General features: G+C 39.9%; 1 protein-coding gene across 1 annotated transcript in view; it reads left to right on the top strand.

Annotated features, from left to right (window-relative positions):
- The window catches only part of ryr2a (ryanodine receptor 2a (cardiac)), a 157,821-nt gene that overhangs the window by 120,136 nt on the left and 23,829 nt on the right, over positions 1–13,856 (top strand). Inside the window, exons 77-90 of the mRNA XM_053414411.1 lie at positions 938–1,030; positions 1,695–1,865; positions 2,394–2,453; positions 2,716–2,850; positions 3,023–3,135; positions 3,274–3,370; positions 3,476–3,582; positions 4,116–4,167; positions 4,304–4,354; positions 4,453–4,552; positions 6,946–7,025; positions 7,296–7,372; positions 8,310–8,383; positions 10,935–10,952. Coding sequence (XP_053270386.1) covers positions 938–1,030; positions 1,695–1,865; positions 2,394–2,453; positions 2,716–2,850; positions 3,023–3,135; positions 3,274–3,370; positions 3,476–3,582; positions 4,116–4,167; positions 4,304–4,354; positions 4,453–4,552; positions 6,946–7,025; positions 7,296–7,372; positions 8,310–8,383; positions 10,935–10,952 — 1,228 coding nt within the window. The remainder of the gene's footprint in view (positions 1–937; positions 1,031–1,694; positions 1,866–2,393; positions 2,454–2,715; positions 2,851–3,022; positions 3,136–3,273; positions 3,371–3,475; positions 3,583–4,115; positions 4,168–4,303; positions 4,355–4,452; positions 4,553–6,945; positions 7,026–7,295; positions 7,373–8,309; positions 8,384–10,934; positions 10,953–13,856) is intronic.

Here is a 13,856-nt window from a genome sequence, read left to right as displayed (position 1 = left end):
GGTAAGAGCACTTTTACAAGCACTTTGGACAGAGTATAAAGACGGTTTCCCCCCCCCTCGTATGGTTGGGAAATACCATGCCAGAAATCGTGCCATATTTGAATGAATTGGTAAATGGTAAATGGCTTTGTATTTATATAACGGTTTTCTAGTCTTGATGACCACTCAAAGCGCTTTACAGTTCAGTTTTACATTCACCCATTCACACACACATTCATACAGTGCATCTATTCGCAGCACTTAGTTATTCTATGGGGGGCCATTCGGGGTTCAGCATCTTGCCCAAGGACACTTCGGCATGCAGATGGGTCAGACTGGGGATCGAACTGCCGACCTTCAGGTTTGAGGACAACCACTCTACCCCTCAGCCACAGCCGCCCACAAATATCATACCGGAAATCGTAACATATTTGAATGAATTGGTCACTGTAATAGGACTGCACAGTGTTTAGCATTTCCGTCCATACAGCAAGAAGGTTCCCAGTTCGGATCCCATTGGGGATGTAGATTGGGCAAGCGTTAATTATCCATAGGCTGAATCCATGAATCTGAGTTTGAATAGTCGCTATGCCCTGTGGTGGACGATGGATTGCTGAAGGTCACGCTTATGGTGATGAGATGTCCATGTTACTCTGTGTTTCATGATTGTGATCTCCGGAATTTTTATATTTAACACGTTAGCCCCAAGAGTTAGAGTTGATATATCAAGTCCTAGTGTAGTGTGACCATGAGAGGCTGTGAAGGTTACACTAGAGGCTGTTCGCTGTGAGAGTCATTTCCAGTCCATCACATGCCTGGTTCAACTTTACATCATCAATACTAATCAAAGAGTCACATTTTGACCATATCTTTGTATGTATTTGTCACTGTTAATGTGTAATGAGTGGTACAGTATTTACCTGAATGATGAATGGTGTCCTTATGTCATTTTCTGCAGAACTTCAAGAGAGAGGAGCAGAACTTTGTGGTCCAGAATGAAATCAACAACATGTCCTTCCTGATCACTGACACCAAGTGTAAGATGTCAAAGGTAAGGGCACATGGATGCTGGTAAATATGTGTCTGTTTGTATCAACATAGGATTTATCAGAATCAGGTTTTATTGCCAAGAAGGTTTACACATACAAGGAATTTGCTGTGGTGTATTTGTGTAAGTACAAATTTTGAAAATATACAACATTTTAAAATGGGAAACAAAAACTCTAAGCACCAGGGGAGGGATTGTGCAATATTTTGTAATTACACTAAAGACTTGATTGTGCAAAGTACAGTTAGTCTGTTGTTTGCCACGGGAAGTTGAAGTGAAAAAAAGACCCAGGCCTTGTGGATGAGGCCTGGGTCTAATGGCCTAGCTCTAAGAGTCCTTGTCCAGGGTGGGAGGGGTCAGCCACAATGTTACCTGCACGCTTCAGAGTCCTGGAGATAGAGCAGGTCCTTGGAGAGAGGGCAGGTTGCAGAACATCACCTTATCGGCAGAGCGAATGATGTGCTGCAGTCTGGCCTGGTCCTTGGCAGTATTCATGTTTATTAATCTTGTAATGAAATGATGCCACCTGAGCAAACATCAAAATGATGCAGCAGGAAAATGTATGCACATTACAATCAATAACCAACAGTGACCTCACATTTGTGTCATGTGAATGAAAAACCTGGCTGTGTTCATCTCTTGTCTTGTGATGGTGTATTCTCCACAGGGAATAGTTTCAGACCAGGAGAGGAAGAAGATGAAGAGGAAGGGAGATCGATACTCGATGCAGACGAGTCTGATCGTTGCTACTCTGAAGCGTCTGCTGCCTGTTGGGCTCAACATCTGTGCCCCCGGAGAACAAGAGCTCATCACACTGGCAAAGAACCGCTTCACCCAGGTATCAAATATAATATTTATATTTTAAGCTTTGATGTCTGCTTTAATATGTGGCAGATACATTCCTTCTGTATAACAAGACGCTAACACGTTAAAAATTAAGTTACAGGTCTGGGATTTGAAGGATCTGTGTGAACATGAACACCTCAGCTGACTGACTGACTTTTTAAGTTTTGTTGCTCATATTGCAAACAATTCATCACCACAAAAATGCAGTTTGATTGTTCAGACTTTCGGATCAAATGCAGGAAGTTGAGACAGTAGCCTAACTGGTTTCTTCAGAAACAGGTGTCACTAGAAATACAAATTATCATTCATGACCTGCCATCTAAAGGGTTAACTTCTCAATACTACTTTGCCATTTTATGCCTTTATTAGATAGAGATAGTGGACAGCAATGATGAAAAGAGAGATGCAACACTGGCCGACAGAGAGACACTGTTGTTCTTAACCCCAAAGCCAAGTGGTAAGCCCCATCTGCAGGTTTATCTTGATCTCCTCATAAACTGTACGTTTGCTCTGTCAACAGAAAGATACAGAGGATGAAGTCAGAGAGATCATCAGGAACAATCTCCATCTACAAGGAAAGGTAAGAACGCAGTCAAGTACCTTGTTTGGGAATATAAAAAGATCAAGGTAAGGTAAGTACATGTGGTAAAAATTAAGACTATATATTTACGTTGTAGTAAAGATACATTTGAAAGCCGTTGTTTTGAATAATGATTAATTTAATCTTGTATTTTTGTAAAGGGCAGTTTGAGTCTTTGTCTCACAACCTATAGAAAAAACACGTATATATATTTAGATGTGTTTATTTTTTGATTGTGATTGTATATGTTTGTCTTGTACAGCTGGAGGACCCAGCGATCCGATGGCAGATGGCTCTGTACAGGGACCTCCCTAATCACTATGAGGACACGTCTGACCCCGAGAAGACCGTGGAGAGAGTCCTGGACATCGCTCAAGTCCTCTTCCACCTAGATCAGGTGAGTGTCTCATATGTTTTGTATTGATGTGATGTGTATTTTTGATCCTCCCGGACAAGAACTGCTTCTCCAGGAAAAGCTGCCCTGCATATCGTTTGAAGCCAGTGTAGTAGATATGGTCTTGAGACAATGACCCCACTACCCACTGAGTTTAGTGTGTGTGTGTGTTTAGGTGGAGCACCCTCAGCGCAGTAAGAAGGCAGTGTGGCACAAACTACTGTCCAAACAGAGGAAGAGAGCAGTGGTCGCTTGCTTCAGGATGGCACCGCTCTATAACCTGCCCAGGTAACTTATACAGGCACACAAACATTACCACACTCATACCGTACATTATTATTTAGATCTGCACATCTGTTATATCTTATAAAGCAGTGAATATAGGATTATGAAGGGATTTCTTCTTCCTGTATCTCCCCAAACTAGGCACCGGGCTGTGAACTTGTTCCTGCAGGGCTATGAGAAGTCCTGGATCGAGGCAGAGGAACACTACTTTGAAGATAAACTCATCGAGGACCTCGCTGTTAGTTCATTTCAATATGTTATTCGCCCTCTGAAGCATTTTGTGACTTTTTTTACAGTGTGTACCGCTGAGTCTCCTCTGATTGTGAATGTGTGCTCATGTCAGAAACCAGGTGAACAAGAGCCCTCTGAAGAGGAGGAAGGGGTGAAGCACATTGATCCTCTGCATCAACTCATTCAGCTGTTCAGCAGAACAGCCCTCACAGAGAAGTGGTAGGTTCTCACATGTTACACTGACACAAGTCTCAGTTATAGGACTAATATCATAGTAAGAACATTGAAGACAGGCATCACCTAAAAGCAGCAAATACAAAAAAAAAGAATAAGACCAATAAAATGTAAATTCACATGAAGGCAAGTCTGTAAACTGTGTTTTAAGAAGTGATGTAAAAGGAGTCAGAGCATGTCCGAGCCTTCTCTCCTCAGGATGTTCGTTCTAAAGCTGATTGGCCCTGATGGCAAAATGTACGGTCACATGTAGAGAGAAGGGTAGTCATCTATCTGCTGTTTTATCTGGATGTATCAGACTCACTATTCAGCTCCGTTCACCATTCATCAACATGTTTGAATCCAAACAATGAGCTACCTGTGGCTGAAAGTTGGGTTCATTGTTATCGGCAGCACAAAGAGAAAGCTCCACAGTAACCATTTAAACAAATGCTAGAATAATAAGCTTCATATTCAGCCAATAGTGGGGTTTGTCAAGTTCTGCTAATTGGTGTGTGTGTGTGTGTTTCCTGCTGCAGTAAACTGGATGAGGATATTCTTTACATGGCCTACGCTGACATCATGGCTAAGGTACCAGACTAACAAAGCTGTTGTAACTCATTATGCCAGAAACTGTAACTTATTTTAATGACCAGATGCTAATGACTGTGATAATAGTGACAAAGCCTGTGTTGCCCATTTCTTTCCATCTCTCTTCTGCCCTCAGAGTTGCCACGATGAAGAGGATGAGGATGGAGAGGAAGTGAAGAGTTTTGAGGTATGTGCATGTCCATCAGCCTTCGTAGTCGTCTCCTGCTTCACCTGTTTTTGTGACAGTTTGTCAAACCTGGAAAGTGTTTGTTTTTTTATGAATAGGAGAAGGAGATGGAGAAGCAGAAGCTGTTGTATCAGCAGGCTCGTCTACATGACCGAGGAGCTGCTGAGATGGTCCTGCAAACCATCAGTGCGAGCAAAGGTCGGTTCAACTCCTCAGTGATTCTTCTCAGATAGTTTTGGCCACAGTGAACATTTTTACAAAACAACCAGGTGCACCATTCAGAAAGTTTGAAAATGACTCTGTAGAGAGCAGTGAATTGGAGCTCATAGGAATCTGATGTTACTACACCTGCAACAGGGACTATGTTTACACGATCAAACTCAGAATAAGCAATGCTCGAATTAAGTGTGGAGTATTCTGACCATGTACACGTCTTTATCACATAATAATAAGCAACTCATGTAAATATCATAACCAAAATAATGTCTCAATCAAAATAAGGTCAATAGTTGGAATATTATTCTCCATTTTAACACATTCACTTAAATGCTACAACCATGATGAATTGCATGTCTGAGGTTCTTTGGGTGAGAATGATGACTCGAGAAGTGTTGTATTGTTTACTTTCGTTTGACCTGTGAAGGTGTTGACGAGGAATAGGGGAGAGCGGGGTAATGTGAGAATTTTTTTACATTTGCTCCCCTCTAGGCGAGCTTAAATGATATATCAGTAAAATTTACACATTTCCCATTAATTTAGGATGTTTCCTATCAATCGAAATGATCAGAATGTCTTCAGGACAAAGGGCAGTGAAAATATGAGTAAGCTGGGGTAAAGTGAGACAGACCAGAGAAATCAAGGGGGTAAAGCAGGGGTGTCCAAACTTTTTATCCCGAGGGCCAATTCGAAGGTCTGGGCCACTCAAGCCGCCACTTCCTCCTGCCCTGGAGCGAACTATTGACAGTTCCGCTCAATCGCGTTGCTCAGGGCAGGGCGGTGGTGTTCTGAGGGACAGCTGGCAGGTCAGGTGTGAGTTGGGCTCCGCCTAGTGTCTAAACTGAGAAATACAATACAGTAGGCCATAGTCCATTACATCACAATTAATTTAGCTGACGCTTTTATTCAAAGCGATTTACAATCAGTGCATTCAAGGGTACCCGAGGGTACAAACCCAGAACAACAAGAATCAAGAAAGTACCATTTCTTAAAAAATAGAGCAAAACTACATAGTGCCATTTAAGTGCTACTAAATTGTTAGTTTAAAACGGGTCAATTTAAATTGGATGGCTGGCCGCAGATGGCCCGCGGGCCGTAGTTTGGACACCCCTCGGGTAAAGTGATCCACTTACTTTTTCCACTTTAAAACTACCATAACAACACATGTTGTAATAGTTAAAATCCTGACAGCTAGATTGACAACCACACATTCCAAAATAATATTGGACTAGTAACAGAATCATGGGGATTGGTCAATTAAGCACATTTATGATTATTATGATTCATGTGATCTCTTGCACACCCTAGCTTACCTGCACATTGTTTCTCTGTCCATTTGGCAGGGAAAGGGATATTGTTTTTCTCTGCGTATTCAAATGCCAGTTCACGGCACTTAACTGGAGCAAGGCCATGGAACTGGTCAGCTAGTTGTTTCAAGTGTTTGGCACTTGAAACACCCCAGGCTACTGATTTTAATTTCCCTTTCTCTTTTTTCTTTATGAATCTTTTGAGGGTTGTCTTATCAATATTTCTATCCCATGCAAGGACTTCTTTCCTTGCATGACCTCAGCGGCTGCACTCTCCATCTCTGCGAGGGGTGTTTGGCCCCAGGTTGTCTTCCTGGTGTAGTTTCTTGGCATGATGGGTTTTCTACAATGTTTATGACATTAAAAATAAAACATATGTAATGTAATATTACACTAAAATATGTTTAAAACTAAACTTAACTTGTGCTTCATGTCTCACTTTACCCCACAGCATTTGTCTCACTTTACCCCACAGCCAACATTTTAGAAATAACAACATTTCTTAGCAATTCAGGCTAATCTTCAGCTAGCATCAATCACATGGTTTTATATGTTGGAAGTTCACCAACATGTATGATGTAAGTTTTTCTACCTGAATCAATTTGTTTTGACACAACAGTTGATTAAGTTCAAAGCAAGAACATTTACTAGTACATGCAAAAAACACATTTTTGTGAAAAAACATAATTACCACTCCACCAGCACCAACTTCTCCTTCATGGCAAGGGGATGGGAGGGGCTTGAAAACATAATGGTCACATGACCACAAATGTGTACCGCTGCCTAGATACAGGGGGTGTCTCACATTACCCGATGTCTTACATTACCCCGCTCTCCCCTACAGGGAGGAAAGTGTCTCCAGATAATCATTCTCATCACTAAAACCCCCTTTCCACTGGTCAAAAACACCACTAACACTTACATCTGGCTTTGTCAAACTTAATACTTTCCTCAAAACCACCTCAACTACTTTTAGCTCTACAGATAATTGGAGACATTCAACAAGTCTTAGGTTGTTATACTGTACCTATTCACAGCTCTTTTCTCTCTCTCGTTCCTCTGCACTAGGTGAGATGGGTCTCATGGTGGCCTCTACTCTGAAGCTGGGCATTGCTATTCTCAACGGAGGAAACTCTACAGTGCAGCAGGTATTAGAGTGTTCTCTCACTTCGGTTTCTGTTGCACAAACTTTCATTGTTAAGCGTTTACTTTGAATATGGATGTAAGTATTTCCAAGTGCATTTTGTCTGTATGATTCTAGATTCTGACAATGTCTTAACACATACAAGATACAAAACAAAAGGAACTTGCATGGATTATATTTAGTCTAATCCAGTACGTGAAATTTGCATGTTTGTTCATTGTGTCCATGTAAAAGTGTAAACTATAACTCAGCTCTCATTTTGTCTCTCGGACAGAAAATGTTGGATTACCTGAAAGATAAGAAGGATGTGGGCTTTTTTCAGAGTCTGGCTGGTCTCATGCAGTCGTGCAGGTAACTCCACACACTCCACATGCCAAGCGACAGAGAAACTTTACTGAAACTATGTCTTGTCATCTGGTGATGGTCCACATAACTTCAGAACACACACTCACATCATTCTGTGAGAGAGTTGCAGTGAGGGTGTGGAGGGAGGACCAATACTGCGTCATGTGAGACTGACAGTTTCATCTTTGATGTGCATTGTGTATAAACATCCATGAAGCGAGAAATCATGGGTCAAATACATTTTTTTATGACTGCAGTGACTTGCTTGACAATCATCACATCTTTAAGTTGTCTGTGAGCATACTTTAGATGTTGCCTCTTCAAACACATAGGACATAAGTCCTTCAGAATCTTCACCCCCCACATTCATGTAAGTGCATGCCAAGGTAAACCACTGATCTCAGTAAGTTGGAATTTGCCATTAGATACATCAGCATTATCTGTAGATGAAATACAACTTCTGTATTTACACAAACTACACGTTCAACGAGCAGAATCAGCGTCGACAGTGAGTATGTGTCTGCCCTACAGAAGAAGCAGACCATCAGAGACTGGTTTCCCATTACCACTCTACAACCAGTGTTATGTGACTGGTGCTGCTCTTTGAAACACCTCAGTGGTTTTTGCCTTTTCGTTACTCCTCTCTCTTCTTTGGGTTAGCTGTTTTTCAGCACACACAGACAATATACAGCTCGAGGACCGTGATGAGACATTAGCTGACAAAAAGTCTACATCGTCTGGTAGCTAGCTTCCACAGACACCAGCCTGCTGGAAGTAAATTGCTAAATGAACACAAACAGACACATGAAATCCTTAATGTGACAGATACTGTTCTGAGAACCGATAAAAGGAGAGATACTTCCAATTACTGTTGTCTGATTGTTTTTTAGCCATAACAGGTCAAGTACTGAATGCCATCACTCTTCACTCATCTGTGTTTCAGTGTTCTCGATCTAAATGCTTTTGAGCGGCAGAACAAAGCAGAAGGACTGGGGATGGTGACAGAGGAGGGCTCAGGTAAGCTTCATTACTTTTACACTGTAGATTTGTTTCATACCAACAGAAGGAATCATTGAAACATTTGTTTTTCTGAGTTGGAGTGTTGTTATTCTGAAACATCACTAAACAAGAAGAAGGGCAGGCCAGCTTTTCTACAACAGATGCAGGTATATTTCTTAAATGTCTATAATTGACCTCAGGAAGGTGCATTTTTAACTTTTGTATAAAAATCAAAGGCCATTGGTGCTGGGATCATTGATTTCACAGTGAAACACTGAGGGGTAGATTGTATAGAGTTCATGGTGTCCCAAGAAAACATCAGGAGTGTTTTTCAGGACGGACAATCCTTTTTGAAAGGGACCATTATAGAAGAAATACTCTGTTGTTCTTATTGTTAATACATGATGGTTGTCATCATTCTTCATTTTGCTTTGTCCCGTTTACCCTGTCATCCCTTGGGTTCAGCTTTTTTTTTCATGTGAATCAGGTGCCAATGGAGAACTACCTTTTGTTTATCAATATTATCAAGTATGATTCCTGCTGTACAAGTGTATGTGCTCATGATTTACCTGTTACATCTTCTGTGTGTATGAATTTGTAAAAGTGTTCACAGTCATGTTTTAGATCCAGTTACCTGCATGCAGAAAACCTACCACATTACCACTACATTAATTTAAAGTTATAAGTAGATTTTAAGATGCATCAAAGAGATGACAGTTGGTACCACAGACTGTTTATAGAGATGGACGAAATGTCTCTCTCCTCTCATTGTGCAAAACTGAAGCCGAAATATCCCAGAGATATGAATGCTGCCTTCTTATGCAAGTGACCTCATATGGAGCCTGAGTGGTCAAAGTGTGGAGCCACCATTACTACTGTGTAGACTTAACCATCACCAGTCAGTCCCAGCTGTCAATCATGACGGGTCAGCCTGTTTTTTTTAGGAATCCAAAACTGATTAAAACCAAACTCATCAGAAACAATAGAGCATACGTCAGTGTGATAAGAGCTGCTTAAAATGACAGAAAGTATCCATGTCCTTAAATTGGTCCGTTTCCCTTCCTTTAACATGGACGGGCAGAGTGTATCTATACATTAGCCAGCCACAAGGGGGCGATCCAGAGGTGTTGGCTTCACATTAAGAAGCTGTTGTATTGTCCATCTTTATAAACAGCTTATTGTTGGTACTTAAATTGTTATCAAGTTATAATGGGTGCAGCAATTTGATTTCAGTAATTTCTGGTTTATAACAATTTATTCTGGTGCAGTATATTCTCTCGTACTTCAATGTCATTTACACATTTATATAAATATATATGTACCTGAGCAGAGGTGGGTGTGGAGTTAGGTCATCAGTCAAGCTCACAGTGAATCGTTTTGAGTAGAAAGTTATACCAGAAGACTGTGGTTCTCCTTCAAAGACTTAAAGTTAGTTTACTCTAACCATGAGGATGATCTTTTCCAAACCGTAACCACAACAACTATCTCTTCTTAACTTGAACCAATACGTTTGATTGCTGAGGTGAAACATCCCCAAACACTCATGAGATCATTCATGTTTCAGTCACATTAGCTGTTTTGGAAAGACTTTTTTTCATTTTGTGGATATGAGGATTAAGTAAAACACTCAATTAATTATTATCTTACCCAAATGATTGAACTATCACATAAGATATGCACCTAGATACTTATTAAGAATCCTAGATAACCATGTAAAAGTTAATTTCTTAGAAAAATATACATGTGTTTAAACAAACTGGTTATGGAGACATTAAGGGAGCCAGAAATAATATTTTTTTCCATAAAAAATGCACAAAACAACGGTTGAAGATAACAGCAGCTTTTATATTTCAAATTGGAAGCATCCTTTGAGCATATTAACTGTTAACAGTTAATAGTAAACTGAACCTAAATATCCAAATATAAATCAGTGCAAAACTCATTATAAATTGAACCTACCCCAACTACATTAAGTAAACACAAATTAACTGTTTCAGTGCTTAATACAGCAAAATACACTCCGCTCCAAACATGGTGCATCCTCTGCTTTAAAATATATGTGCGTCGCCAAGTTCTATCATTAAGTTTGTCGTGTTCCTACCTTCACACTGAATAATTAACAATTCTTCATAAACCAATTACTAAAGCTCACAATGGGTTATTACTCATGCTGTACCCATTATAGAGATAACTCAACCAGTCATCAACAGCTGTTCTTTTTTATACCTTCCTCATTGTATGAATGAGCCCCATTAACAAAACAGGTTTCACGTTAGATGCACATCCACAATCAAAAGAAGAAATTTACCCAAACAATTTTCAGGCACTTCTTTACTCTTGACCTTAACCAAGCTCGAAACCTTTTCTGTAATTTGGCCTTTTTTTTTTCCATGTTGACCAAACAACTTAATTCGGAAGTCTCTTTTCCCTATATGTAATTGTTTTCTTTGTTTCTTAATTTCTTTCTCTCTTTCTTTCTTACTTTCTTCTTTCTTTTCTTTCTTTCTTCCTTTCCTCCCCCTGTTTTCCTTTCTCATTTTGGTTTACTGCACTTTCCTCCCTTCCTCAGTCATCACTCATGAGCGTGGTAATTATGCCTTCTGCCATCTTCTTGTGTGTTGGTTGGTCTCTCTCTCTCTTGCTCTTACACTACGGCTGGTTAGTTGTCGTGTCAGTTCTGTCCAGGTCCTGAGTGTAGACCTTCAAGCCTCGTCTTACCACCACTGTGCTTGTAGCCACTTTTCTGCCCTCACCATTCTAATCCGTTTTTTCTTTTTTCTTTCCTTCCTTGGTTGGTTTCTTTTTGAGTGGAGACCAGTTACAAGTCACTCTCTGGTTGGATTTGTAGTTGGTCTTTTAACAATGTTTAAAGTCTTAGCCCATTTCTGAGTTTTGGTATAAAATGTCTCATGCCATTCTTTGTCACAGTAGTGATGATGATATTAAGATGACTTTTTCTGGAACACACCACAGAACAGGCAGAAGTACAAGTGTAGCTGTGAGCTGTGTACAGATCTATGCCTCCCTCTCAGGATTTGCACAGTATCTGGCACATTCTAAATACTACTAATATGAGTATTTACATTCCCCCATCCTCATCCTCCATCCACACCCTCTGAGTCATGTGGTCCACCTGAATTCAGGTGGTTGTTTTGTCTCAGTAATGGAAATGGTTATTGTGTTGGATGTTTTATGTTGTGTAGTGTACAGTCTCATCTGTGTTCTCAGCCACTACCTCTGCCTTGTTTCTGACTCACCATCTCAGGGCTTGAATGAATACAAAGCCTGTAAACAAAACAAAAAGTAGATCAAGCTGAAGACTGGCCTCCAGTAAGGCTGCATCGTCATCGTTAACAGAATTACAATGTGTCAAATGTCAAATGATCCCACAGCAGTGTTTTAGCAACGTCACCGCTTTGTTTCAGTTTCTCATCGACCTGGAGCAGCAGAAGCAGCAGCTGTAAAAAGCCAATATTCTTGAACTGCTCAGCAGCAAAAAGCAGACAGACAGACAACAACTCCTTTAACTAAACTAATTATAATGTAAAAAAAATGTATAAATGTATTGATAGCATAGTCAGAAACAAAGTTCAGTTTTGTTTGCATATTATCTGAGGATTTGTAGGTTTTGTAACATAAATGACCAATAATCCATTTGACAGTAAACCTACATACTTATGCAGGTTTGTTAATGCATGTAAGTTAGCTAATAACTTAGCTAACTTACGGATTGTTAAAGACCATGCTTCTTTGTTAGGACCGAACACAATAAGATGACTCGCAGGAAGTCACAAGAAAACAGTTTTTGATGCTCAAAGGATTAGTTCACCGAAAACCGAAACACTGACATAAGTTACCAATCACATCAATTAAACTTCAGTTATCACACACACAAGTCACTAATTACATCAGTTAAAGGGTTAGTTCACAGAAATATGAAAATGCACTCATTATCTATTCACCACTATGAGTAAGGGCGGGTGGAGTGTATGAGTCCATAAAAACACTTCTGGAGTCTCAGGGGTAAACAGAGCTGCAGCCAAGTTTCATACAAGTGAAGTCTTCAGCTGTATTAAAGCAACCGAAAAAAAGAATATTCCTCCATACTGCTCGTGGTGGAATATGAATGTTTTCGGTGAACTGTCTCTTTAAATCAACTTATCTCACATTATAAACAAAAAGACAAAATAACACAGTAGGACATGCAGTATTTATGAATACATACGTTTGAAGGATGATGTAGTGTTAGTGTAGTGGAGATTTATTAGAAAAGAAATTCTTGGAAAGATATTCAAGCCCTGCTTTTTTCATCTGTTCCTCTCTTCTCCCTCCCTCCTCCCTGAGCTGCGTACTGTACACAGTGTACTTGTCCTACATGACAAAACATTATTTGAAAAACCTGTCTTTGTCTATGAGTTAGTATTTTTGCCTCTTTTCCCCCTAGCACAGCATTTAAATTATTGATTTAGATTTAGTGATATATCCTGTATATCTGTCCAGAAAAACCTTTTTAGAGGGACTAGAGGGAGTTTTCTGTACTTTAATGTCTCACATCCTACAGACCTTCAAGTTTTTTAATAATTTAAGAAACCTGTAGAGACATAATACAGATTCCCATCTTACTTTTTAATAATGAGATAAATTGTGTATCAACAGTATATCATTCTGCTGTTATCTCGCCTGAAAGTGCCTTTACTTTAATCACTAAATTGTAGATTGTCTTAGTCATCGAAAAGCCAGAAAATATACAAAATCACACAACCAAAACATAGAAATGCGCTGCTAATTCACAGTGCGCAAGCTACTTTATTTAGCCAGCTCAGATCACAGCCCATTACCAGGCCCCTGTGACGTTTGCGAAAAAATAAATGATCATGAATTATTTTACTGCCTGAAATGGAACCAGTCTTCATCTATTGATGCCGAATGAAACTCTAAATTACTGCTGGAGACCTTCCCAGCTCTCCCTGGGTGAGATGCTCGGTGCTCCCTGCACAGCTTCTGGATTGAAACTCATGAGGTTCTGGCCTTAATGCAACAGTACTTAACACTGCACTGCTGGGTCACTGCTATCAATGCTTGTGTCATTTACTGTCTTTGTAGGGGCTGATTTATAACACAGTGATAATTATCTATTTGTTACTACAAAGTAATGTACATTGCTCAAAAAATGAAGGGAAAACTTAGGAGCTCATTGAACAAAATAATAATTGAGAACCAAATATTGTAAGAATATTCAATGGCAACCAAAATCATTAAACCCTTGAGGGCTGGATTCAAAATCATATCAGATTATTGAAATTTGAAATTACAGGCTGATCCAACTTACATTTTTATCACGACAACTCATAAGGTTGCTCAGTCGTGTGTATGGTCACCATGGGCCTGTATGCAATCCCAACAATGTCTAGTCAAGGCATGCGTTGTCCTGCACCAGGAGGAACCCAGGGTCCACTGCACCAGTTTAAGGTCTGGAAATCACTCTGAGGAT

This window comes from Pleuronectes platessa, chromosome 21, assembly GCF_947347685.1.
Source record: "Pleuronectes platessa chromosome 21, fPlePla1.1, whole genome shotgun sequence".
NCBI classification, from domain to species: Eukaryota; Metazoa; Chordata; class Actinopteri; order Pleuronectiformes; family Pleuronectidae; genus Pleuronectes; species Pleuronectes platessa.
The sequence above is the reverse complement of the archived record's forward strand: the minus strand, read 5'-3'. Positions and strand labels throughout refer to the sequence as shown.